Here is a 26,928-nt window from a genome sequence, read left to right as displayed (position 1 = left end):
GATTCCTCCAGCTCCATTTTTCATTCTCAAGATTGCTTTGGCTATTCGGGGTCTTTTGTGTTTCCATACAAATTGTGAAATTTTTTGTTCTAGTTCTGTGAAAAATGCCAGTGGTAGTTTGATAGGGATTGCATTGAATCTGTAGATTGCTTTGGGTAGTAGAGTCATTTTCACAATGTTGATTCTTCCAATCCAAGAACATGGTATATCTCTCCATCTATTTGTATCATCTTTAATTTCTTTCATCAGTGTCTTATAATTTTCTGCATACAGGTCTTTTGTCTCCTTAGGTAGGTTTATTCATAGATATTTTATCTTTTTGTTGCAGTGGTAAATGGGAGTGTGTCCTTGATTTCACTTTCAGATTTTTCACCATTAGTATATAGGAATGCCAGAGATTTCTGTGCATTAATTTTGTATCCTGCTACTTTACCAAATTCATTGATTAGCTCTAGTAGTTTTCTGGTAGCATCTTTAGGATTCTCTATGTATAGTATCATGTCATCTGCAAACAGTGACAGCTTTACTTCTTCTTTTCTGATTTGGATTCCTTTTATTTCCTTTTCTTCTCTGATTGCTGTGGCTAAAAGTTCCAAAACTATGTTGAATAAGAGTGGTGAGAGTGGGCAACCTTGTCTTGTTCCTGATCTTAGTGGAAATGGTTTAAGTTTTTCACCATTGAGGGCGATGCTGGCTGTGGGTTTGTCATATATGGCCTTTATTATGTTGAGGAAAGTTCCCTCTATGCCTACTTTCTGCAGGGTTTTTATCATAACTGGGTGTTGAATTTTGTCGAAAGCTTTCTCTGCATCTATTGAGATGATCATATGGTTTTTCTCCTTCAATTTGTTAATATGGTGTATCACGTTGATTGATTTGCATATATTGAAGAATCCTTGCATTCCTGGAATAAACCCCACTTGATCATGGTGTATGATGCTTTTAATGTGCTGTTGGATTCTGTTTGCTAGTATTTTGTTGAGGATTTTTGCATCTATGTTCATCAGTGATATTGGCCTGTAGTTTTCTTTCTTTGTGACATCCTTGTCTGGTTTTGGTATCAGGGTGATGGTGACCTCGTAGAATGAGTTTGCGAGTGTTCCTCCCTCTGCTATATTTTGGAAGAGTTTGAGAAGGATAGGTGTTAGCTCTTCTCTAAATGTTTGATAGAATTCCCCTGTGAAGCCATCTGGTCCTGGGCTTTGGAAGGAAGACTTTTAATCACAGTTTCAATTTCAGTGCTTGTGTTTGGTCTGTTCATATTTTCTATTTCTTCCTGATTCAGTCTCAGAAGGTTGTGCATTTCTAAGAATTTGTCCATTTCTTCCAGGTTGTCCATTTTATTGGCATAGAGTTGCTCGTAGTAATCTCTCATGATATTTTGTATTTCTGCAGTGTCAGTTGTTACTTCTCCTTTTTCATTTCTAATTCTATTGATTTGATTCTTCTCCCTTTTTTTCTTGATGAGTCTGGCTAATGGTTTATCAATTTTGTTTATCTTCTCAAAGAACAAGCTGTTAGTTTTATTGATCTTTGCTATCGTTTCCTTCATTTCTTTTTCATTTATTTTTGATCTGATTTTTATGATTTCTTTCCTTCTGCTAACTTTGGGATGTTTTTGTTCTTCTTTCTCTAATTGCTTTAGGTGCAAGGTTAGGTTGTTTATTCGAGATGTTTCCTGTTTCTTAAGGTGGGATTGTATTGCTATAAACTTCCCTCTTAGAACTGCTTTTGCTGCGTCCCATAGGTTTTGGGTCATCGTGTCTCCATTGTCATTTGTTTCTAGGTATTTTTTAATTTCCTCTTTGATTTCTTCAGTGATCACTTCATTATTAAGTAGTGTATTGTTTAGCCTCCATGTGTTTGTATTTTTTACAGATCTTTTCCTGTAATTGATATCTAGTCTCAGCATTGTGGTCGGAAAAGATACTTGATACAATTTCAATTTTCTTAAATTTACCAAGGCTTGATTTGTGACCCAAGATATGATCTATCCTGGAGAATGTTCCATGAGCACTTGAGAAAAATGTGTATTCTGTTGTTTTTGGATGGAATGTCCTATAAATATCAATTAAGTCCATCTTGTTTAATGTATCATTTAAAGCTTGTGTTTCCTTATTTATTTTCATTTTGGATGATGTGTCCATTGGTGAAAGTGGGGTGTTAAAGTCCCCTACTATGAATGTGTTACTGTCGATTTCCCCTTTTATGGCTGTTAGTATTTGCCTTATGTATTGTGGTGCTCCTATGTTGGGTGCATAAATATTTACAATTGTTATATCTTCTTCTTGGATCGATCCCTTGATCATTATGTAGTGTCCTTCTTTGTCTCTTGTAATAGTCTTTATTTTAGAGTCTATTTTGTCTGATATGAGAATTGCTACTCCAGCTTTCTTTTGGTTTCCATTTGCATGGAATATCTTTTTCCATCCCCTTACTTTCAGTCTGTATGTGTCTCTAGGTCTGAAGTGGGTCTCTTGTAGACAGCATATATATGGGTCTTGTTTTTGTATCCATTCAGCCAATCTGTGTCTTTTGGTGGGAGCATTTAGTCCATTTACGTTTAAGGTAATTATCGATGTATGTTCCTATTCCCATTTTCTTAATTGTTTTGGGTTTGTTATTGTAGGTCTTTTCCTTCTGTTTTGTTTCTTGCCTAGAGAAGTTCCTTTAGCATTTGTTGTAAAGCTGGTTTGGTGGTGCTGAGCTCTCTCAGCTTTTGCTTGTCTGAAAAGGTTTTAATTTCTCCATCAAATCTGAATGAGATCCTTGCTGGGTAGAGTAATCTTGGTTGCAGGTTTTTCTCCTTCAACACTTTAAATATGTCCTGCCAGTCCCTTCTGGCTTGCAGAGTTTCTGCTGACAGAGCAGCTGTTAACCTTATGGGGATTCCCTTGTGTGTTATTTGTTGTTTTTCCCTGCTGCTTTTAATGTTTCCTTTGTATTTAATTTTTGACAGTTTGATTAATATGTGTCTTGGCATATTTCTCCTTGGATTTATCCTGTATGGGACTCTCTGTGCCTCCTGGACTTGACTGACTATTTCCTTTCCCATATTAGGGAAGTTTTCAACTATAATCTATTCAAATATTTTCTCAGTCCCTTTCTTTTTCTCTTCTTCTTCTGGAACCCCTATAATTCGAATGTTGGTGTGTTTAATGTTGTCCCAGAGGTCTCTGAGACTCTCCTCAGTTCTTTTCATTCTTTTTTCTTTCTTCTGCTCTGAAGTAGTTATTTCCACTATTTTATCTTCCACGTCACTTATCCGTTCTTCTGCCTCAGTTATTCTGCTATTGATTGCATCTAGAGTATTTTTCATTTCACTTATTGTGTTTTTAATCATTGCTTGATTCATCTTTACTTCTTCTAGGTCCTTGTTAACTGTTTCTTGCATTTTGTCTATTCTATTTCCAAGATTTTGGATCATCTTTACTATCATTATTCTGAATTCTTTTTCAGGTAGACTGCCTATTTCCTCTTCATTTGTTAGGTCTGGTGGGTTTTTATCTTGCTCCTTCTCCTGCTGTGTGTTTTTCTTTCTTCTCATTTTGCTTATCTTACTGTGTTTGGGGTCTCCTTTTTGCAGGCTGCAGATTCATAGTTCCCGTTGTTTGTGGTGTCTGTCCCCAGTGGCTAAGGTTGGTTCAGTGGGTTGTGAGGCTTCCTGGTGTAGGGGACTAGTGCCTGTGTTCTGGTGGATGAGGCTGGATCTTGTCTTTCTGGTGGGCAAGTCCACGTCTGGTGGTGTGTTTTGGGGTGTCTGTGGACTTTTTATGACTTTAGGCAGCCTCTCTGCTAATGGGTGGCATTGTGTTCCTGTCTTGCTAGTTGTTTGGCATAGGGTGTCCAGCCCTGTAGCTTGCTGGTTGTTGAGTGAAGCTGGGTGCTGGTGTTGAGATGGAGATCTCTGGAAGATTTTCGCCGTTTGATATTATGTGGAGCTGGGAGGTCTCTTGTGGACCAGTGTCCTGAAGTTGGCTCTCCCACCTCAGAGGCACAGCACTGACTCCTGGCTCCTCAATTTGGGATGATTTGTTGTCTATTCATGTATTCCACAGATGCAGGGTACATCAAATTGATTGTGGAGCTTTAGTCCGCTGCTTCTGAGGCTGCTGGGAGAGCTTTCCCTTTCTCTTCTTTGTTCTCACAGCTCCCGGGTCTCAGCTTTGGATTTGGCCCCGCCTCTGCGTGTAGGTCGCCGGAGGGCGTCTGTTCTTCGCTCAGACAGGACAGGGTTAAAGGAGCAGCCGCTTCGGGGACCCTCGCTCACTCTGGCCGGGGGGGAGGGAGGGGCACGGAGGGCGGGGTGAGCCTGCGGCGGCAGAAGCCAGCGTGACGTTGCACCAGCCGGAGGCGCGCCATGCGTTCTCCCAGGGAAGCCGTCCCTGGATCCCGGGACCCCGGCAGTGACGGGCTGCACAGTCTCCCTGGAAGGGAGGCGTGGACAGTGACCTGCGCTCGCACACAGGCCTCGTGGTGGCGGCAGCAGCCCCAGCGTCCCAAGCCCGTCTCTGGGCTCCGCGCTTTCAGCCGCGGCTCGCGCCTGTCTCCGGAGCTCCTTTAAGCAGCGCTCTTAATCCCCTCTCCTCGCGCACCAGGAAACAAAGAGGGAAGAAAAAGTCTCTTGCCTCTTCGGCAGCTCCATACTTTTCCCTGGACTCCCTCCCGGCTAGCTGTGGCGCATTAGCCCCTTCAGGCTGTGTTCACGCCGCCAGCCCCAGTCCTCTCCCTGCTCTCCGACCGAAGCCCGAGCCTCAGCTCCCAACGCTGCCCGCCCCGGCGGGCGAGCAGACAAGACTCTCGGGCTGGTGAGTGCCGGTTGGCACCGATCTTCTGTGCGGGAATCTCTCCGCTTTGCCCTACCCAGGTACGTGGGGAGTTTCTTGCCTTTTGGGAGGTGTGAGGTCTTCTGCCAGCGTTCAGTAGGTGTTCTGTAGGAGTTGTTCCTAAATCACTTCTTATCTCGGAGATGCTGTTCTTGATTGTGACTATGTGTATAACGGATTTGAAAAGTACTGATAATGAAAATGAGTACATGTTTTAATCCTCTGAGATGGTATTGTGTTTTAATAGTTTTTCATAGTTTCAAACATCATTAATTGTTATACATGTTAGATGATGAGGATTTTCTCTCCATTGTTTTGAATGTGAAATAAAAAATGGTTGGAACATTCTGCTTTATTATATGTAAAATGTTTGTAGATTTGTAAATCTCATTTAAATACTTCCTTTCCCATTGAGATATCTGAACAGTTTGAGCTTTGGCTCTAGAAGTTAAAATATTCTTCTTAATTTTCTCAGTAAAATTGATTATAGAATAAGTAACATTATTAGAGAAAAAGAATAGATGTCATCTATGCATGCAATTCACACATTTTCTGCTAAAATATAATTTTGTTCTACTAATTCCTGTTTCTTAATTTTTTTTTCATTTTAACTTAAAATTTTTATATGATCTTAAGGAATAAAATGTAGTATAAAATTCTGGAATAGATTTTGGGGGGAGATGATACAAAGGACTTGTTTGTGAGCCTATCTTATTTGTTGCATTTCCTCAATTAGATACGTCATCTAGAGTATATCTGTAAAAACAAGTCTGATACAATGAGAGAGCTTCAGCAAACCCAGGAGGACACCTTTAACAAAGTGTCAGAGCAGATCAAAGCCCAGGAGAGCTGCTGGCACAAGCAAAAGAAGGAACTGGAGCTGCAGTACTCCGAACTCCTCCTGGAGGTACGGAAGAGGGCACAGGTATGCTACTTCCACAAAGAGCTTTAAAATGGAATGCTCAATCTTTTACTTCTAAGTGTTTTCTTTCAGTACCCATGCCAAGTCAGTTACAACTTTGGAGAACCACACAGAACTTGCTTGTTAGGTACACATACATGTGATCATGCAGACACACACACACACACAAATGGGCCTGTGTGCACTCCGGCGTATTACGGATTGTCTTTTATTTAAGTTTGGAAGTAGATGGGTTTCTGGTTAAAACATCCTAGAATATGTGGATCAATTAAATACTAAAATAGTATTTCCCTTATTTTAGAAATAAAGGTTAAGAAACTTTGGTAAAATATTGTCTCTTTTAGTGTAGATATCCTTTGGTCCAGCTTATTCCATTCGTGGGGGTTTTTATGTGAACCATCATTTTAATCCATGTGGGGTTGAATTTGTCATACCTCCTAACATTGTTGAAGGACTAGAGTTGTAGTTGTAGACCCAGTAGCAAACTATTGTCTGTGAGATATAATATGTCCTCTACGTTGGATTCGATTGAGAACAGAAATTATGGGTAGTTAACAGAACTATATTTTTTTCCAGTGCAAAATATTGTCAACATAATTTGTATGGTTAACCGTCATCCCTGCCCAATGAGGAATAACAAAGATAGTGTGTACTTTTTTTTGTATTGAATTTAATAATTGGTCACTTGTTCTCAAGATAAGATACCTAGAAACCAGAAGGCTGTATATTTTTCTCATACTTGATTCAGTATATATCTTCTTTATTTGATCCACTCATGCTTATCTTGGCAAGTCTAATTAAAAAAGGAAACCACATCTTATTTTACTTTATTTTTATTTATTTATTTTGTTATTCACTTTAAAATTTTTTTTCCTTTCTCTTTTTCTTTTGAATTTTATTTATTTACTTTTTATACAGCAGGTTCTTATTGGTTACCTATTTAATACATATTTATACATTTATACATACATACATATTAGTATATACATGTCAATCCCAATCTCCCAATTCATCCACCACCATCACGCCTCCCCCCACCCGCTTTACCCCCTTGGTGTCCATACGTTTGTTTTCTGCATCTGTGTCTCTATTTCTGCTTTGCAAACCAGTTCATCTTTGCTATTTTTCTAGATTCCACATATATGCATTAACATACAATATTTGTTTTTCTCTTTCGGACTTACTTCACTCTGTATGACAGTCTCTAGGTCCATCCACGTCTCTGCAAATGACCCAATTTTGTTCCTTTTTTATGGTGGAGTAATATTCCATTGTATACGTGTACCACATCTTCTTTATCCATTTGTCTGTTGATGTCATTTAGGTTGCTTCCATGACCTGGCTATTGTAAAAAGTGCTGCAATGAACACTGAGGTGCATGTGTCTTTTTGAATTATGGTTTTCTCAGGGTATATGCCCAGTAGTGGGATTGCTGGGTCATATGGTAATTCTATTTTTAGTTTTTTAAGGAACCTCCATACTGTTCTCCATAGTGGCTGTATCAATTTACATCCCCACCAACAGTGCAGGAGAGTTCCCTTTTTACCACACCCTCTCCAGCATATACTGTTTGTAGATTTTTTGATGATGTCCATTCTAACTGGTGTGAGGTGATACCTCACTGTAGCTTTGATTTGCATTTCTCTAATGATCAGTGATGTTGAGCAGCTTTTCGTGTGCTTCTCGGCCATCTGTACATCTTCTTTGGAGAAATGTCTATATAGGTCTCCTGCCCATTTTTTAATGGGGTTGTCTGTTCTTTTAATATTGAGCTGCATGAGCTGTTTATATATTTTGGAGATTAATCCTTTGTTGACTCATTTGCAAATATTTTCTCCCATTCTGAGGGTTGTCTTTTCGTCTTGTTTATAGTTTCCTTTGATGTGCAAAAGCTCGTTAAGTTTCATTAGGTCCCATTTGTTTATTTTTGTTTTTACTCCTAGGAGGTGGGTCAAAAAAGGTCTTGCTGTGATTTATGTGAACCAGTATTCTTCCTATGTTTTCCTCTAAGAGTTTTATAGTTTCCGGGCTTATATTTAGGTCTCTAATCCATTTTGAGTTTATTTTTGTGTATGGTGTTAGGGAGTGTTCTAATTTCATTCTTTTACATGTAGCTGTCCAGTTTTCCCAGCATCACTTATTGAAGAGGCTGTCTTTTCTCCATTGTATACCCTTGCCTCCTTTGTCATTGATTAATTGACCATAGGTGCATGGGTTTGTCTGTGGGATTTCTATCCTGTTCCATTGATCTGCATTTCTGTTTTTGTGCCAGTACAATATTGTCTTGATGACTGTAGCTTTGTGGTATAGTCTGAAGTCAGGGATTCTGATTACTCCAGCTCTGTTTTTTTCCCTCAAGACTGCTTTGGCTATTCTGGGTCTTTTCTGTCTCCATATAAATTTGAAGATTTTTTTGTTCTAGTTCTGTAAAAAATGCCATTGGTAATTTGATAGGGATTGCTTTGAATCTGTAGATTGCTTTGGGTAGTATAGTCATTTTCACAACGTTGATTCTTCCAATCCAAGAACATGGTATATCTCTCCATCAGATTGTGTCATCTTTGATTTCTTTCATCAGTGTCTTATAGTTTTCTGAGTACAGGTCTTTTACCTCCTTAGGTAGGTTTATTCCTAGGTATTTTATTCTTTTGTTGCGATGGTGAATGGGAGTGTTTCTTTAATTTCTCTTTCTGATCTTTCGTTGTTAGTGTATAAGAATGCAAGAGATTTCTGTGCATTAAATTTGTATCCTGGAATCTTACCAAATTCATTGATTAGTTCTAGTAGTTGTTAGTTTTCTGCTGGCAACTTTAGGGTTCTCTATGTATAGGATCATGTCATCTGAAAACTGTGACAGTTTTACTTCTTTTCTGATTTAGATTCCTTTTATTTCTTTTTCTTCTCTGAATACTGTGGCTAAAACTTCCAAAGCTATGTTGAATAATAGTGGTGAGAGTGGGCCACCTTGTCTTTTTCCTGATCTTAGAGGAAATGCTTTCAGTTTTTCACCATTGAGAATGATGTTTGCTGTGGGTTGTCATATATGGCCTTTATTATGTTGAGGTAGGTTCCCTCTATGCCCACTTTCCAGAGAGTTTTTATCATAAATGGGTGTTGAAATTTTTTCAAAAGCTTTTTCTGCATCTATTGAGATGATCATATAGCTTTTATTCTTCAATTTGTTAATATGGTTTACCACTTTGATTGATTTGAGTATATTGAAGAATACGTGCATCCCTGGGATAAATGCCACCTGATCGTGGTGTATGATCCTTTTAATGTGTTGTTGGATTCTGTTTGCTAGTATTTTGTTGAGGATTTTTGCATCTATATTCATCAGTGATATTGGTCTGTAATTTTCTTTTTTTGTGACATCTTTGTCTGGTTTTGGTATCAGGGTTATGGTGGCCTCATAGAATGAGTTTGGGAGTGTTCCTTCCTCTGCAATTTTTTTGGAAGAGTTTGAGAAGGATGGGTGTTAGCTCTTCTCTAAATGTTTGATAGAATTCACCTGTGAAGCCATCTGGTCCTGGACTTTTGTTTGTCGGGAGATTTTTAATCACAGTTTCAATTTCGTTACTTGTGATTGGTCTGTTCATATTTCCTATTTCTTCCTGGTTCAGTCTTGGAAGGTGATACCTTTCTAAGAATTTGTCCGTTTCTTCCAGGTTGTTCATTTTATTTGCATAGAGTTGCTTGTAGTAGTCTCTTAGGATGCTTTGTATTTCTGCACTCTGTTGTAACTTGTTTTTCATTTCTCATTTTATTGATTTGAGTCCTCTCCCTCGTTTTCTTGATGAGTCTGGCTAATGGTTTATCAATTTTGTTTATCTTCTCAAAGAACCAGCTTTTAGTTTTATTGATCTTTGCTATTGTTTTCTTTGTTTCTATTTCATTTCTTTCTGCTGCTCTGATCTTTACCTTCTGCTAACTTTGGGTTTTGTTTGTTCTTCTTTCTCTAGTTCCTTTAGGTGTAAGTTTAGATTGTTTACTTGAGATTTTTCTTGTTTCTTGAGGTAGGCTTGTATAGCTATAAACTTCCCTCTTAGAACTGCTTTTGCTGCATCCCATAGGTTTTGGATCGTCATGTTTTCATTGTCATTTGTCTCTAGGTAGTTTTTGATTTCCTCTTTGATTTCTTCATTCATCTCTTGGTTGTTTAATAATGTGTTGTTTAGCCTCCATGTGTTTGTGTTTTTTACGTTTTTTCCCCTGTAATTGATTTCTTCATTCATCTCTTGGTTGTTTAATAATGTATTGTTTAGCCTCCATGTGTTTGTGTTTTTTACGTTTTTTCCCCTGTAATTGATTTCTAATCTCATAGTGTTGTGGTCAAAAAAGATGCTTGATATGATTTCAGTTTTCTTAAATTTACTGAGGCTTGATTTGTGACCCAATATGTGGTCTATCCTGGAGAATGTTCCATGCGCACTTGAGAAGAAAGTGTAATCTGCTGTTTTTGTATGGAATGTCCTATAAATATCAATTTAATCTATCTGGTCTATTGTGGCATTTAAAGCTTCTGTTTCCTTGTTTATTTTCATTTTGGATGATCTGTCCATTGGTGTAAGTGAGGTGTTAACGTCCCCCACCATTATTGTGTTACTGTTTATTTCCTCTTTTATAGGTGTTAGCAGTTGCCTTATGTATTGAGGTGCTCCTTTGTTGGGTGCATATATATTTATAATCGTTATATCTTCTTCTTGGATTGATCCGTTGATCATTATGTAGTGTCCTTCCTTGTCTCTTTTTATTTATTTATTTATTTTTTATTTTTTTGCGGTACACAGGCCTCTCACTGTTGTGGCCTCTCCCGTTGCGGAGCACAGGCTTCGGACACGCAGGCCCAGCGGCCATGGCTCACGGGCCTAGCCGCTCTGCGGCATGTGGGATCTTCCCAGACCGGGGCACGAACCCGCATCCCCTGCATTGGCAGGCGGATTCTCAACCACTGCGCCACCAGGGAAGCCCCTTCCTTGTCTCTTGTAACATTCTTTATTTTAAAGTCTATTTTATCTGATATGAGTATAGCTACTCCAGCTTTTTTTTGATTTCCATTTGCATGGAATATCTTTTTCCATCCCCTCACTTTTAGTCTGTATGTGTCCCTAGGTCTGAGGTGGGTCTCTTGTAGACAGCATATATATGGGTCTTGTGTTTGTATCCATTCCGTGAGCCTGTCTTTTGGTTGGAGTATTTAATCCATTCACATTTATGGTAATTATTGGTATGTATGTTTCTATTACCATTTGCTTAATTGTTTTGCATTTGTTTTTGTAGGTGCTTTTCTCCTGTTGTGTTTCCCACTTAGAGAAGTTCCTTTAGCATTTGCTTTAGAGCTTGTTTTGTGGTGCTGAATTCTCTTAGCTTTTGCTTGTCTGTAAAGCTTTTGATTTTCCTGTTGAATCTGAGTGAGATCCTTGCCAGGTAGAGTAATCTTGGTTGTAGGTTCTTCCCTTTCATCACTTTAAATATATCATGCCACTCCCTTCTGGCTTGTAGAGTTTCTGCTGAGAAATCAGCTGTTATCTTTGTGGGAATTGCCTTGTATGTTATTTGTCGTTTTCCCCTTGTTGCTTTTAATAATTTTTCTTTGTCTTTAATTTTTGTCAGTTTGATTGCTGTGTGTCTCAGCATGTTTCTCCTTGGGTGTATCCTGCCTGGGACTCTCCCTGCTTCCTGGACTTGTTTGACTATTTCTTTTCCCATGTTAGGGAAGTTTTCAACTCTCATCTCTTCAAATATTTTCTCAGACCCTTTCTTGTTTTCTTCTTCTTCTGGGACCCCTGTGAGTTGAATGTCGGTGCAGAGGTCTCTTAATTTAATGTTGTCCCAGGGGCCTCTTAGGCTGTCTTTATTTCTTTTCATTCTTTTTTCTTCATTCTGCTTTGCAGCAGTGAATTCCACCGTTGTGTCCTCCAGGTGACTTATCCGTTCTTCTGCCTCAGTTATTCTGCTATTGATTCCTTGTAGTGTATTTTTCATTTCAGTTATTGTATTATTCACCTCTGTTTGTTTGTTCTTTTTTTTTTTTTTTTTTTTTTTGCGTTACATGGGCCTCTCACTGTTGTGGCCTCTCCCGTTGCGGAGCACAGGCTCCGGACGTGCAGGCTCAGCGGCAATGGCTCACGGGCCCAGCCGCTCCGCGGCATGTGGGATCTTCCCAGACCGGGGCACGAACCCGTGTCCCCTGCATCGGCAGGCGGACTCTCAACCACTGCGCCACCAGGGAAGCCCTGTTTGTTCTTTAATTCTAGGTGTTTGTTCTTTAATTCTTCTAGGTCTTTGTTAAACATTTCTTGCATCTTCTCGATCTTTGCCTCCATTCTTTTTCCAAGGTCCCGAATCATCTTCACTATCATTATTCTGAATTCTTTTTCTGGAAAGTTGCCAATCTCCACTTCATTTAGTTGTTTTTCTGGGGTTTTATCTTGTTCCTTCAGCTGGTACATAGTCCTCTGCCTTTTTATTTTGTCTATGTCTCTGTGAATGTGGTTTTTGTTCCACCGGCTGCAGGATTGTAGTTCTTCTTGCTTCTGCTGTCCGCCCTCTGGCGGATGAGGCTACCTAAGAGGCTTATGCATATTTCCTGATTGGAGGGGCTGGTGGTGGGTAGAGCTGGCTCTTGCTCTGGTGGGCAGAGCTCAGTAAGACTTTAATCCGCTTGTTGGCTGATTGGTGGGGCTGCCTTCCCTCCCTGTTGGTTGTTTGGCCCAAGGCGGACCCAGCACTGGAGACTACCCGGGCTCTTTGGTGGGGCTAATGGCAGTCTCTGGGAGGGCTCACACCGAGGAGTACTTCCCAGAATTTCTGCTTCCAGTGTCCTTGTCCTCACTGTGAGACACAGCCACCCCCGCCTCTGCAGGAGACCCTCCAACTCTAGAAGATAGGTCTGATTTAGGTTCCTATGGGGTCACTGCTCCTTCCCCTGGGACCCTATGTGCACACTACTTTGTGTGTGCCCTCCAAGAGTGGAGTCTCTGTTTCCCCCAGTGCTGTCGAAGTCCTGCAATCAAATCCCGCTAGCCTTCAAAGTATGATTCTCTAGGAATTCCTCCTTCCCTTGTCGGACCCCCAGGTTGGGAAGTCTAACGTGGGGCTCAGAACCTTCACTCCAGTGGGTGGACTTCTGTGGTATAAGTGTTCTCCAGTTTGTGAGTCACCCACCCAGCAGTTATGGGATTCGGTTTTATTGTGATTGCGCCCCTCCTACCATCTCACTGTGGCTTCTCCTTTGTCTTTGGATGTGGGGTATCTCTTTTGGTGAGTTCCAGTGTCTTCCTGTTGATGACTGTTCAGCAGTTAGTTGTGATTCTGGTGCTCTTGCAAGAGGGCATGAGAGCGCGTCCTTCTACTCCACAATCTTGAACCAATCTCCTTATTTCTCCAGAAACCAAATTTTAATAAGTAGCCAACAAAAAGTTTCAGATTCCTTAAAATAAGACCATTCTGTTTTCCTAAGCATTTGGACCCTATATGAAATTAAGCCTTTCTTTATGAATTTGAATGAATTCATACATTCTCTAAAAGTGGCCTTTGTTCACTACATGCACGCTGCCATGTGATACGTTCTGCACTTTCTACCACTGTAGTAAAAGACCTAAATAATTTTTTTGGAGGTAACATTGACATGCAGTGAAATGAACAGATCTTAAGTGTACCAGTCGATGATTGTTCAATGTAAGCACGCATGTACCCATCACCCCACTGAAGACTTAAACATTTACATTACCTCAGAAAGTTCTTTTGTGACCTCTTCCAGTCAGTTTCCACTCCCCATAGGCAACCATTGTTCTCATACCTATCATCACAGATTACTTTCATTTGTTCTAGAATTTCATCTCAATGGAATCATTTAGTATGTAGTCTTTGGTGGCTGGCTTATTTCACTCAACATATTTTTTGATATTCATCCTTGTTGTTGTGTTTATCAGTAGTTCATTCTTTTTTAATAGTTGAGTAGCATTCCATTTTATAATTATACCACAATTTGATAAATTGTGAATTGATGGATACTTGTCTTTTTTCCAGTTTTTGGCTATTGTAAATAAAATTGCTACAAACGTTGTATAAGTATTTTATTGACATATTTTTTCATTTTTTTAAAGTTAAGAATGTAGTTGCTAGGTCATAAGATAGGTGTATATTTAGTAAAAACTATCAAACTTTTTTCCAAAATGGTTCTATCGTTTTATATTTCTACCATCAGTGTATGAGAGTTTTCATTGTTCTACATCCTCTGCAAAATTTGGCATTGTCAGTCTTTTAAATTTTAGCCATTCTAGTTGTTTTAAAATGAGATTTCATTGTGGTTTTAATTCACATTTTCTTGGTGATTAATGATGTTGAGCACTTTTCATGTTCTTATTGCCATTTATATATCTTCTTTTGTGAAGTGTCTCTTCAGGTGTTTGTACATGAAAAAATTGGGTTGTTTGTTGATTTGTAAAACTTCTTTATAAATTCTGGATATAGTAAATTCTTTGTCATACATAAGTATCACAGATTTTTTTCAATATCTCACTTGCCTTTTCATTTTTTAATGTTTCTTTTGATGATCACAAGTTTTAAATTTTTGGCTAAGTTCAACTTATACATCTTTTACTCTTTTGAATATTTTATTTTTATGTGGTAAGCAATTTTTCTATACCCCAAGATTGTGAAGATAATGTATCATTTCTTCTAGAGGTTTTGTAGTTTTAACTTTTATGTCTAGGGCTGTGAGCCATCTCAGATTAATTTTTGTGTGTGATGTTAGATGGAGGCTAAGGTTCATTTTCTCCCTGCATTTGTTGTTCCCACACCATTTATTCAAGGTTTTACTTTCCTCATTTAGTAGCACTGGTCCCTTTGTGAAAAAACAACTGAATATATATGGGAACTGCAGGTTTGTTGCATCCCTACAGTTTTGCCTTTTCCAGAATGTCATATAAATGGAATCATACAGTATGTAGCATTTTAGGTCTTACTTCACTCAACAAAATATGTTTGGAAATTATTCACATCATTGCTTGTATCAGTCGCTCACTCATTTTTACTGCTGAGTAATATTCCATTGTATGGATGTAGCACTGTTTCTTTATCCACATACTTGCAGATGGGACTTTGGGTTGTTTTTATTTTTTACAATTATGATTAAAGATGCTTTAAATATTCATGGATAGGTTTTTGTGTGATCATAAGTTTTTATTTTTCTTGGGTGAATACTTAGGAGTCTGATTTCTGGGTTATATGGTAAGTATATATTTAACTTTATATGAAACTATCAAATTGTTTTCCCAAGTGACTGTACTGTTTTGCCTTCTCACTAACAATGTAAGAGAGTTCTCATTGCTCTGCATCTGTGCCAGCATGTGGTTTCATCATTTTTTCTTTTTCTTTTTAGCCATTCTGATAGGGATGAGTGGTATGTCATTATGGTTTTAATTTACATTTACCCTGATGAATAATAATGTTGAGCAATTTTTCATATGCTTTTTTGCCATCTGTATATCTTCTTTGGTGAGTTATATGTTCATATCTTTTGCCCACTTTGTAATTAGGTTGCTTGTGTTCTTATTGCTGAATTTCCAGTGTTGTTTATATATTCTGATACAAGTCATTTGTCACATATGTGACTTGCAAGTATTCTTTCCCATTCTCCTAAAAGTACTTTTGCAGAGCAAATATTTTAAATTTTTATGAAGTTCAGTTTATCAGTTTTTTTCTTTTGTGGATTGTGCTTTTATTATGGTATCTAAGAACTCTTTCCCTAGTGCAGGGTCACCAGGATTTCTTCCTATGTTTTCTTCTAGATGTTGTATAATTTTAGGTTTTACGTATAGATCTATGATCCATTTTGAGTTAATTTTTATAAAGGTGTTAGGTGTGGGTTAGTGTCCTTTTTTTTGCACGTGGATGTCCATGTTCCAGTACTGTTTGTTTAAAGACTATCCTTTATCTATTGAATTGCCTTTGCACCTTTCTCAGGAATCAATTGATTGTATTTGTATGTCTATTTTTAGACTTTCTCATCTATTTCATTTATTTATGTGTCTGCTCTCTTTTCAGTACCACCCTGATTTGATTTCTATAGCTTTTTGGTACATCTTGAAATCAGGTAGTGTGAGTCTTCCAGCTTTCTTCAATTCCTATCTGTTTTTTTAATTGTATAAATTTGACACATAATATGTAAATTTAACATATACATTGTATAACTTTGATACATTAACATATTGTAATATGGTTGCCATTGTAATGATATTTGTTACATCACATACTTACAGTACAATATTATTGTCTATGAGATCTCTATGTTTATTTTAGTAGTTGTTACAACTTTGTACATTTAACCTGTTTGGTTTTTTAGATTTCGCACATCAGTGATATCATATGGTACTTGTCTTTCTCTGTCTGGCTTATCTTGCTTAATGTAGTGTGTTCAGGGTTCATTCATGTTGTCACAAATGGCAGGATGTACTCCTTTTTCATGGGTGAAAAATATTACATTGTGATGTATGTATTTTTTACCCATTTATTTGTTGATGGGCATTTGGGTTGTTTCTATATTTTGGCTATTGTGACTAGTTCTGTAGTAAACATGGGAGTGTATATATCTCATTGAATTACTGTTTTTATTTCCTTTGGGTATATTTTGAGAAGTGAAACTCCTGGATTGTACAGTAGGTCTATTTTTAATTTTTGGAGGAACTTTCATATTGTTTTCCTGAGTGGTTGGACTAATTTACATTCTCCCCAATAGTGTATAAGGGTTTCTTTTTCACCACAGCCTCACCAGCACCTATTGTCTCTTGTCTTCTTGATGATAGCCATAATAACAGGTGTGAGGTGATGATATCCCATTGTGGTTTTGCATTTCCCTGATGATTAGTGATGTTGAGCATCTTCTCATGTGCCTGTTGACCATTTTGATGTCCTCTTTGGAAAAATGTCTATTTAGTCCTGCCCATTTTTATTTTATTTTATTATTTTAACATCTTTATTGGAGTAAAGTTGCTTCACAATATTGTGTTAGTTTCTGAAGTAAGTCAGCTATACGTATACATATATCCACATATCCCCTCCCTCTTGCGTCTCCCTCCCACACTGCCTATCTCACCCCTCTAGGTGGTCACAAAGCACCAAGCTGATCTCCCTGTGCTGTGCAGCTGCTTCCCACTAGCTATCTATTTTACATTTGGTAGTGTATATATGTCAGTTTAACTCTCTCACTTCATCCCAGCTTACCCTTCCCCCTCCCCGTGTCCTCAAGTCCATTCTCTACGTCTGCATCTTTATTCCTGTCCTGCCACTAGGTTCATCAGAACAATTTTTTTTTTTTAAGATTCCATATATGTGTGTTAGCATATGGTATTTTTCTCTTTCTGACTTACTTTACTCTGTATGATAGGCTCTAGGTCCGTCCACCTCACTACAAATAACTTGATTTCATTTCTTTTTATGGCTGAGTAATATTCTATTGTATATATGTGCCACATCTTCTTTATCCATTCTTCTGTTGATGGACACTTAAGTTGCTTCCATGTCCTGGCTACTGTAAATAGTGCTGCAGTGAACATTGTGGTACATGTCTCTTTTCGAATTATGGTTTTCTCAGGGTATATGCCCAATAGTAGGATATCTGGGTTGTATGGTAGTTCTATTTTTAGTTCCATACTTTTATCCATAGTGGCTGTATCAGTTTACATTCCTACCAACAGTGCAAGAGGGTTCCTGTTTTTCCATACCCTCCCAGCATTTATAGTTTGTAGATTTTTTTTTTTTTTTTTTTTTTTTTTTTTTTTTTGTGTTACGCGGGCCTCTCACTGTTGTGGCCTCTCCCGTTGTGGAACACAGGCTCCAGACGCACAGGCTCAGCGGCCATGGCCCACGGGCCCAGCCGCTCTGTGGCATGTGGGGTCGTCCCAGACCGGGGCACAAACCCATGTCCCCTGCATCGGCAGGTGGACTCTCAACCACTGCACCACCAGGGAAGCCCTATAGTTTGTAGATTTTTTGATGTTGGCCATTCTGACTGGTGTGAGATGATATCTCACTGTAGTTTTGATTTGCCTTTCTCTAATGATTAGTGATGTTGAGCATACTTTCATGTGTTTGTTGGCAATCTGTATATCTTCTTTGGAGAAATGTCTATTTAGGTATTCAACACATTTTTGGATTGGGTTGTTTGTTTCTTTGATGTTGAGCTGCATGAGCTGCTTGTATATTTTGGAGATTAATCCTCTGTCCATTGATTTGTTTGCAATTATTTTCTCCCATTCTGAGGGTTGAATTTTCGTCTTGTTTATGCTTTCCTTTGCTGTGCAAAAGCTTTTAAGTTTCCTTAGGTCCCATTTGTTTATTTCTTTTTATTTTATTATTTTATTTTTTTTGCGGTACATGGGCCTCTCACCATTCCGGCCTCTCCCACCACAGAGCCCAGGCTCCGGAAGCGCAGGCTCAGTGGCCATGGCCCACAGGCCCAGCCGCTCCATGGCATGTGGGGTCGTCCTGGACCAGGGCACAAACCTGTGTCCCCTGCATCGGCAGGCAGACTCTCAAACACTGAGCCACAGGGAAGCCCATTTATTTTTGTTTTTATTTCCATTTCTCTAGGAGGTGGGTCAAAAAGGATCTTGCTGTGATTTATGTCATAGAGTGTTCTGCCTATGCTTTCCTCTAAGAGTTTGATAGTGTCTGGCCTTACATTTACATCTTTAATCCATTTTGAGTTTATTTTTATGTATGGTGGTTAGGAAGTGTTCTAAGTTCATTCTTTTACATGTAGCTTTCCAGTTTTCCCAGCACCACTTCTTGAAGAGGCTGTCTTTTCTCCATGGTATATACTTGCCTCCTTTGTCAAAGATAAGGTAACCATATGTGCGTGGGTTTATCTCTGGGCTTCCTATCCTGTTCCAGTGATCTATATTTCTGTTTTTATGCAAATACCATACTGTCTTTATTACTGTAGCTTTGTAGTATATTGTGAAGTAAGGGAGCCTGATTCCTCCAGCTACATTTTTCTTTCTCAGAATTGCTTTGGCTATTTGGGGTCTTTTGAGTTTTCATACAAATTGTGAAATTTTTTGTTCTAGTTCTGTAAAAAATGCCATTGGTAGTTTGATAGGGATTGCATTGAATCTGTAGATTGCTTTGGGTAGCATAGTCGTTTTCACAATGTTGATTCTTCCAATCCAAGAACATGGTATATCTCTCTGTTTGTATCATGTTTAATTTCTTTCATCAGTGTCTTATAGTTTTCTGCATACATGTCTTTTGTCTCCTTAGGTGGGTTTATTCCTAGGTATTTTATTCTTTTTGTTGCAGTGGTAAATGGGAGTGTTTCCTTAATTTCTCTTTCAGATTTTTGTATAACCTCGAGGCGTTTGTGTTTTTTACAGTTTTTTTCCCCCTGTAATTGATATCTAGTCTCGTAGCATTGTGGTCAGAAAAGATACTTGATATGATTTCAATTTTCTTAAATTTACCAAGGCTTGATTTGTGACCCAAGATATGATCTATCCTGGAGAATGTTCCATGAGCACTTGAGAAGAAAGTGTATTCTGTTGATTTTGGATGGCATGTCCTATAAATATCAATTAAGTCCATCTTGTCTAATATGTCAGTTAAAGCTTGTGTTTTCTTATTTATTTTCATTTTGGATGATCTGTCCATTGGTGAAAGTGGGGTGTTAAAGTCCCCTACTAATATTGTTTTACTGTTGATTTTCCCTTTTATGGCTGTTAGCATTTGCCTTATGTATTGAGGTGCTCCTATGTTGGGTACATAAATATACACAATTGTTATATCTTCTCCTCGGATTGATCCCTTGATCATTATATAGTGTCCTTCTTTGTCTCTTGTAATAGTCTTTATTTTAAAGTGTATTTTGTCTGATATGAGAATTGCCACTCCAGCTTCCTTTTGATTTCCATTTGCATGGAATATCTTTTTCCATCCCCTCACTTTCAGTCTGTATGTATCCCTAGGTCTGAAGTGGGTCTCTTGTAGACAACATATATATGGGTCTTGTTTTTGTATCCATTCAGCCAGTCTATGTCTTTCGGTTGGAGCATTTAATCCATTTACATTTAAGGTAATTATTGATGTGTATGTTCCTTTTACCATTTTCTTAATTGTTTTGGGTTTGTTTTTGTAGGTCTTTTCCTCCTCTTGTTTTTCTTGCCTAGGGAAGTTCCCTTAGCATTTGTTTTATAGCTGGCTTGATGATGCTGAATTCTCTTAACTTTTGCTTGTCTGTAAAGGTTTTAATTCCTCTGTCGAACTGAATGAGTTCCTTGCCAGGTAGAGTAATCTTGGTTGTAGCTTTCTCCCTTTCATCACTTTGAACATTTCCTGCCACTCCCTTCTGGCTTGCAGAGTTTCTGCTGAAAGATCAGCTGTTAAGCTTATGGGAATTCCCTTGTATGTTGTTTGTTGCTTTTCCCTTACTGCTTAATTTTTTTTCTTTGTATTTAATTTTTGATAGTTTGGTTAATATGTGTCTTGGTGTGTTTCTCCTTGGATTTACCCTGTATGGGCCTCTCTGCACTTCCTGGACTTGACTGACTATTTCCTTTCCCATGTTATGGAAGTTTTCAACTATAATCTCTTTAAATATTTTCTCAGACCCTTTCTTTTTCCCTTATTCTTCTGGGACCCCTATGATTCCAATGTTGGTGTGTTTAATGTTGTCCCAGAGGTCTCTGAAGCTGTCCGCAATTCTTTTCATTCTTTTTTCTTTATTCGGCTCTGCTGGAGTTATTTCCACTATTTTATCTTCCAGATCACTTATCCATTCTTCTTCCTCAGTTATACTGCTCTTGATTCCTTCTAGAGAATTTTTAAGTTCATTTATTGTGTTGTTCATCATTGTTTGTTTGCTCTTTAGTTCTTATAGGTCCTTGTTAAACATTTCTTGTATTTTCTCCATTCTATTTCCAAGATTTTGGATCATCTTTGCTATCATAACCCTGAATTCTTTTTCAGGTAGACTGCCTATTTCCTCTTCTTTTGTTTGGTCTGGTGGCTTTTTACCTTGCTTCTTCATCTGCTGCATATTTCTGTGTCTTCTCATTTTGTTTAACTTACTGTGTTTGGGGTCTCCTTTTTGCAGGCTGCCGGCTCATAGTTCCTGTTGTTTTTGATGTCTGACCCCAGTGAATGAGGTTGTTTCAGTGGCTGTGTAGGCTTCCTGGTGGAGGGGACTGGTGCCTGTGTTTTGTTGGGTGGGGCTGGATCTTGTCTTTCTGATGGGAAAGACCATGTCTGGTGGTATGTTTTGGGGTGTCTGTGAACTTAGTATGATTTTAGGCAGCCTCTCTACTAATGGGTGTGTTCCTGTCTTGCTAGTGGTTTGGAATGGGATGTCCAGCACTGGAGCTTGCTGGCTGTTGGGTGGATCTAGGTCTTAGCGTTGAGATGGAGATGTTTGGGAGAATTCTTGCCAATTGATATTACGTGGGGCCAGGAGGTGTCTGGTGGTCCAACATTCTGCTCTTGGCTCTCCCACCTCGGAGCGTCAGGCCTGACACCAGGCCATAGCACCAACACCCTGTCAGCCACATGGCTCAGAAGACAAGGTAGAAGAAAAGAAAACAAAAATAAAAAAAAAAAGAAGAGAGCAACCAAACCAATAAGAAAATCCACCAATGATAACAAGCGCTAAAAACTAAATTATGATAAACATAAAAGTCAGAAACAAATCAGTTGCAGACAGCAAACCCCACGTCTACAGTTGCACCCAAAATCCTCCACCTCAATTTTGGGATGATTCGTCATCTAGTCAGGTATTCCACAGATGCAGGGTACATCAAGTTGATTGTGGGGATTTAATCCACTGCTCCTGAGGCTGCATGGAGAAATTTCCCTTTCTCTTCCTTTGGTCACACAGCTCCTGGGGTTCAGCTTTGGATTTGGCCCCGCCTCTGCGTGTAGTTTGCCCTCAGGCATCTGTTCCTTGCTGAGACAGGAGGGGGTTAAAGCAGTGGCTGATTAAGGTGCTCTTGCCCACTCAGGCCGGGGAGAGGGAAGGGTACGGTAGTCATAATTGGAATGCAGGGCGGTGGCAGACGCCAGCATGATGTTGCAACAGCCTGAGGTGCGCCTAGTGTTCTCCTAGGGAAGTTGTCCCTGGATCATGGGACCCTGGCAGTGGCAGGCTGCACACGCTCCCAGGGTGGGGTGGTGGTGTGGATAGTAACCTGTGCTTGCACACAGGATCCTTGGTAGCAGTAGAAGCAGCATTACCAGTTTCATACACATCTCTGGGGTCTTAGCTGATAGCTGTGGTTCGCACCCATCTCTGGAGCTTGCTTAGGCAGTGCTCTGCCTTCTGTGGGCACACCTGGAAGGAATCCCGTCTCCTTGGGCACCCCGAAACAATGGTCTCTTGCCTCTTTGGCAGGTCAAGACTTTTTCCTAGACTCCCTCCCGGCTAGCTGTGGCTCACTAGCCCCATCAGGCTGTCTTCACACAGCCAACCCCAGTCTTCTCCCTGGGGTCTGACCTCTGAAGCCTGAGCCTCAGCTCCCAGCCCCTACCTGCCCCAGCGGGTGTGCGGACAAGTCTTCGGGCTGGTGAGTGCTGGTTGGCACCGATCCTCCGTGTGGGAATCTCTCCACTTTGCCCTCTGCACCCCTGTTGCTGCACTTTCCTCTGTGGCTCCGAAGCTTCCCTACTGCCCACCCCCTGTCTCTGCCAGTGAAGAGGTTCCTAGTGTGTGGAAACATTTCCTCCTTCACAGCTCCCTCCCAGAGGTGCAGGTCCCATCCCTATTCTTTTGTCTTTGTGTTTTTTTTTTTTTTTCTTTTGCCCTATGCAGGTACGTGGGGAGTTTCTTGCCTTTTGGGAGGTCTGAGTTCTCCTGCCAGCATTCAGTAGGTGTTCCGTAGGAGTTGTTCCACAGGTAGATGTATTTTTGATGTATTTCTAGGGAGGAAGGTGATCTCCACATCTTACTTCTCTGCCATCTTGAAGGTCCTCCCTGCCCATATTAAAATCATTTTTTACTTATTAAGTTGTGTTAGTTTGGGATTGGTTCAAGGTGGTGGAGTAGAAGGATGTGTTCTCACTCCCTCTTGTGAGAGTGCCGGAATCACATTAGCTGCTGAACAGTCATCGACAGGAAGACACTGGAACTCACCAAAACAGATACCCCACATCCAAAGACGAAGGAGAAGCCACAATGAGATGGCAGGAGGGGTGCAGTCACAATAAAACCGAATCCCATAACTGCTGGGTGGGTGACTCACAAACTGGAGAACACTTATACCACAGAAGTCCACCCACTGGAGTGAAGGTTCTGAGCCCCACGTTAGACTTCCCAACCTGGGGGTCCGACAAGGGAAGGAGGAATTCCTAGAGAATCATACTTTGAAGGCTAGCGGGATTTGATTGCAGGACTTCGACAGCACTGGGGGAAACAGAGACTCCACTCTTGGAGGGCACACACAAAGTAGTGTGCACATAGGGTCCCAGGGGAAGGAGCAGTGACCCCATAGGAACCTAAATCAGACCTATCTTCTAGAGTTGGAGGGTCTCCTGCAGAGGCGGGGGTGGCTGTGTCTCACAGTGAGGACAAGGACACTGGAAGCAGAAATTCTGGGAAGTACTCCTCGGTGTGAGCCCTCCCAGAGACTGCCATTAGCCCCACCAAAGAGCCCGGGTAGTCTCCAGTGCTGGGTCCGCCTTGGGCCAAACAACCAACAGGGAGGGAAGGCAGCCCCACCAATCAGCCAACAAGCGGATTAAAGTCTTACTGAGCTCTGCCCACCAGAGCAAGAGCCAGCTCTACCCACCACCAGCCCCTCCAATCAGGAAATATGCATAAGCCTCTTAGGTAGCCTCATCCGCCAGAGGGCGGACAGCAGAAGCAAGAAGAACTACAATCCTGCAGCCGGTGGAACAAAAACCACATTCACAGAGACATAGACAAAATAAAAAGGCAGAGGACTATGTACCAGCTGAAGGAACAAGATAAAACCCCAGAAAAACAACTAAATGAAGTGGAGATAGGAAACTTTCCAGAAAAAGAATTCAGAAGAATTGTAGTGAAGATGATTCGGGACCTTGGAAAAAGAATGGAGGCAAAGATCGAGAAGATGCAAGAAATGTTTAACAAAGACCTAGGAGAATTAAAGAAAAAACAAACAGAGATGAGCAATACAATACCTGAAATGAAAAATACACTAGAAGGAATCAATAGAAGAACAACTGAGGCAGAAGAACGGATAAGTGACCTGGAAGACAGAATGGTGGAATTCACTGCTGCAGAACAGAATAAATAAAAAGGATGAAAAGGAATGAAGACAGCCTAAGAGACCTCTGGGACAACATTAAATGCAACAACATTCGCATTATAGGGGTCCCAGAAGGAGAAGAGAAAGAGAAAGGACCAGAGAAAATATTTGAAGAGATTATAGCCAAAAACTTCCCTAACATGGGAAAGGAAATAGCCACCCAAGTCCAAGAAGTGCAGAGACTCCCATACAGAATAAACCCAAGGAGAAACATGCCGAGACACATAGTAATCAAATTTTCAAAAATTAAAGACAAAGAAAAATTATTGAAAGAACCAAGGGAAAAACAACAAATAATATACAAGGGAACTCCCATAAGGTTAACAGCTGATTTCTCAGCAGAAACTCTACAAGCCAGAAAGAAGTGGCATGACATATTTAAAGTGATGAAAGGGGAAAACCTACAACCAAGATTACTCTACCCGGCAAGGATCTCATTCAGATACAATGGAGAAATCAAAAGCTTTACAGACAAGCAAAAGCTATGAGAATTCAGCACCACCAAACCAGCTCTACAACAAATGCTAAAGGAACTTCTCTAAGTGGGAAACACAACAGGAGAAAAGCACCTACAAAAACAAACCCAAAACAATTAAGAAAATGGTAATAGGAACATACATACTGATAATTACCTTAAATGTGAATGGATTAAATACTCCAACCAAAAGACAGGCTCACTGAATGGATACAAAAACAAGACCCATATATATGCTGTCTACAAAGACCCACTTCAGACCTAGGGACACATACAGACTGAAAGTGAGGGGATGGAGAAAGATATTCCATGCAAATGGAAATCAAAAGAAAGCTGGAGTAGCAATACTCATATCAGATAAAATAGACTTTAAAGTATGCTACAAGAGACAAGGGAGGACACTACATAATGATCAAGGGATGAATACAAAAAGAAGATATAACAAGTATAAATATATATGCACCCACCATAGCAGCACCTCAATACATAAGGCAACTGCTAACACCTATAAAAGAGGAAATCAACAGTAACAAAATAATAGTGGGGGACTTTAACACTGCAGTTACACCAATGGACACATCATCCAAACGGAAAATTAATAAGGAAACAGAAGCTTTAAATGACACAATTGACCAGATAGATTGAATTGATATTTGTAGGACATTCCATCTAAAAACAGCAGATTACACTTTCTTCTCAAGTGCTCATGGAACATTCTCCAGGATAGATCATATCTTGGGTCACAAATCACGCCTAAGTAAATTTAAGAAAATTGAAATCATATCAAGCATCTTTTTTGACCACAACACTATGAGATTAGAAATCAATTACAGGGAAAAAAGCGTAAAAAAACACAAACATATGGAGGCTAAGGAATACATTACTAAATAACCAAGAGATGGATGAAGAAATCAAAGAGGAAATCAAAAAATGCCTAGAGATAAATGTCAATGAAAACACGATGATCCAACACCTATGGGATGCAGCAAAAGCAGTTCTAAGAGGGAAGTTTATAGCAATACAAGCCTACCTCAAGAAACAAGAAAAATCTCAAGTACACAATCTAAACTTACACCTAAAGGAAGTAGAGAAAGAAGAAGAAACAAAACCCAAAGTTAGGGCTTCCCTGGTGGCACAGTGGTTGAGAGTCTGCATGCCGAGACAGGGGACACGAGTTCATGCTCCGGTCTGGGAAGATTCCACATGTGTGGAGTGGCTAGGCCCGTGAGCCATGGCTTCTGAGCCTGCGAGTCCGGAGCCTTGCTCCACAACGGGAGAGGCCACAACAGTGAGAGGCTCGCATACCACACACACACAAAAAAACCCCAATAAAACCCAAAGTTAGTAGAAGGAAAGAAATCATAAAGATCAGAGCAGAAAAATGAAATAGAAACAAAGAAAACAAATAGCAAAGATCAATAAAACTAAAAGCTGGTTCTTTGAGAAGATAAACAAAATTGATAAACCATTGGCCAGACTCATCAAGAAAAAGAGGGAGAGGACTCAAATCAATAAAATGAGAAATGAAAAAGAAGTTACAACAGAGTGCAGAAATACAAAGCATCCTAAGAGACTACTACAAGCAACTCTATGCAAATAAAATGGACAACCTGGAAGAAACGGACAAATTCTTAGAAAGGTATCACCTTCCAAGACTGAACCAGGAAGAAATAGGAAATATGAACAGACCAATCACAAGTAATGAAATTGAAACTGTGATTAAAAATCTTCCAACAAACAAAAGTCCAGGACCAGATGGCTTCACAGGTGAATTCTATCAAACATTTAGAGAAGAGCTAACACCCATCCTTCTCAAACTCTTCCAAAAAATTGCAGAGGAAGGAACACTCCCAAACTCATTCTATGAGGCCACCATAACCCTGATACCAAAACCAGACAAAGATGTCACAAAAAAAGAAAATTACAGACCAATACCACTGATGAATATAGATGCAAAAATCCTCAACAAAATACTAGCAAACAGAATCCAACAACACATTAAAAGGATCATACACCATGATCAAGTGGGGTTTATCCCAGGGATGCACGTATTCTTCAATATACTCAAATCTATCAAAGTGGTAAACCATATTAACAAATTGAAGAACAAAAACCATATGATCATCTCAATAGATGCAGAAAAAGCTTTTGAAAAAATTTCAACACCCATTTATGATAAAAACTCTCTGGAAATTGGGCATAGAGGGAACCTACCTCAACATAATAAAGGCCATATATACCATGTATGACAACTCACAGCAAACATCATTCTCAATGGTGAAAAACTGAAAGCATTTCCTCTAAGATCAGGAGCAAGACAAGGATGTCCACTCTCTCCACTATTATTCAACATAGTTTTGGAAGTCCTAGCCGTGGTAATCAGAGACAAAAAAGAAACAAAAGGAATCCAAATGGAAAAGAAGAAGT

The 26,928-nt window shown here is 39.6% G+C and overlaps 1 protein-coding gene across 1 annotated transcript in view; it reads left to right on the top strand.

Annotated features, from left to right (window-relative positions):
* The window catches only part of CCDC171 (coiled-coil domain containing 171), a gene marked incomplete at its 3' end in the record, with an annotated part of 346,216 nt that overhangs the window by 138,365 nt on the left and 180,923 nt on the right, over positions 1-26,928 (top strand). Inside the window, exon 17 of the mRNA XM_081236213.1 lies at positions 5,563-5,751. Within this exon, the coding sequence (XP_081092339.1) occupies positions 5,563-5,751 (189 nt within the window). The remainder of the gene's footprint in view (positions 1-5,562; positions 5,752-26,928) is intronic.

Source organism: Mesoplodon bidens, assembly GCF_964165515.1.
Source record: "Mesoplodon bidens genome assembly, chromosome: 6".
In the NCBI taxonomy this organism is placed as follows: Eukaryota; Metazoa; Chordata; class Mammalia; order Artiodactyla; family Ziphiidae; genus Mesoplodon; species Mesoplodon bidens.
Note: the sequence above shows the minus strand (reverse complement) of the source record. Positions and strands in the feature narration are given on the sequence as shown.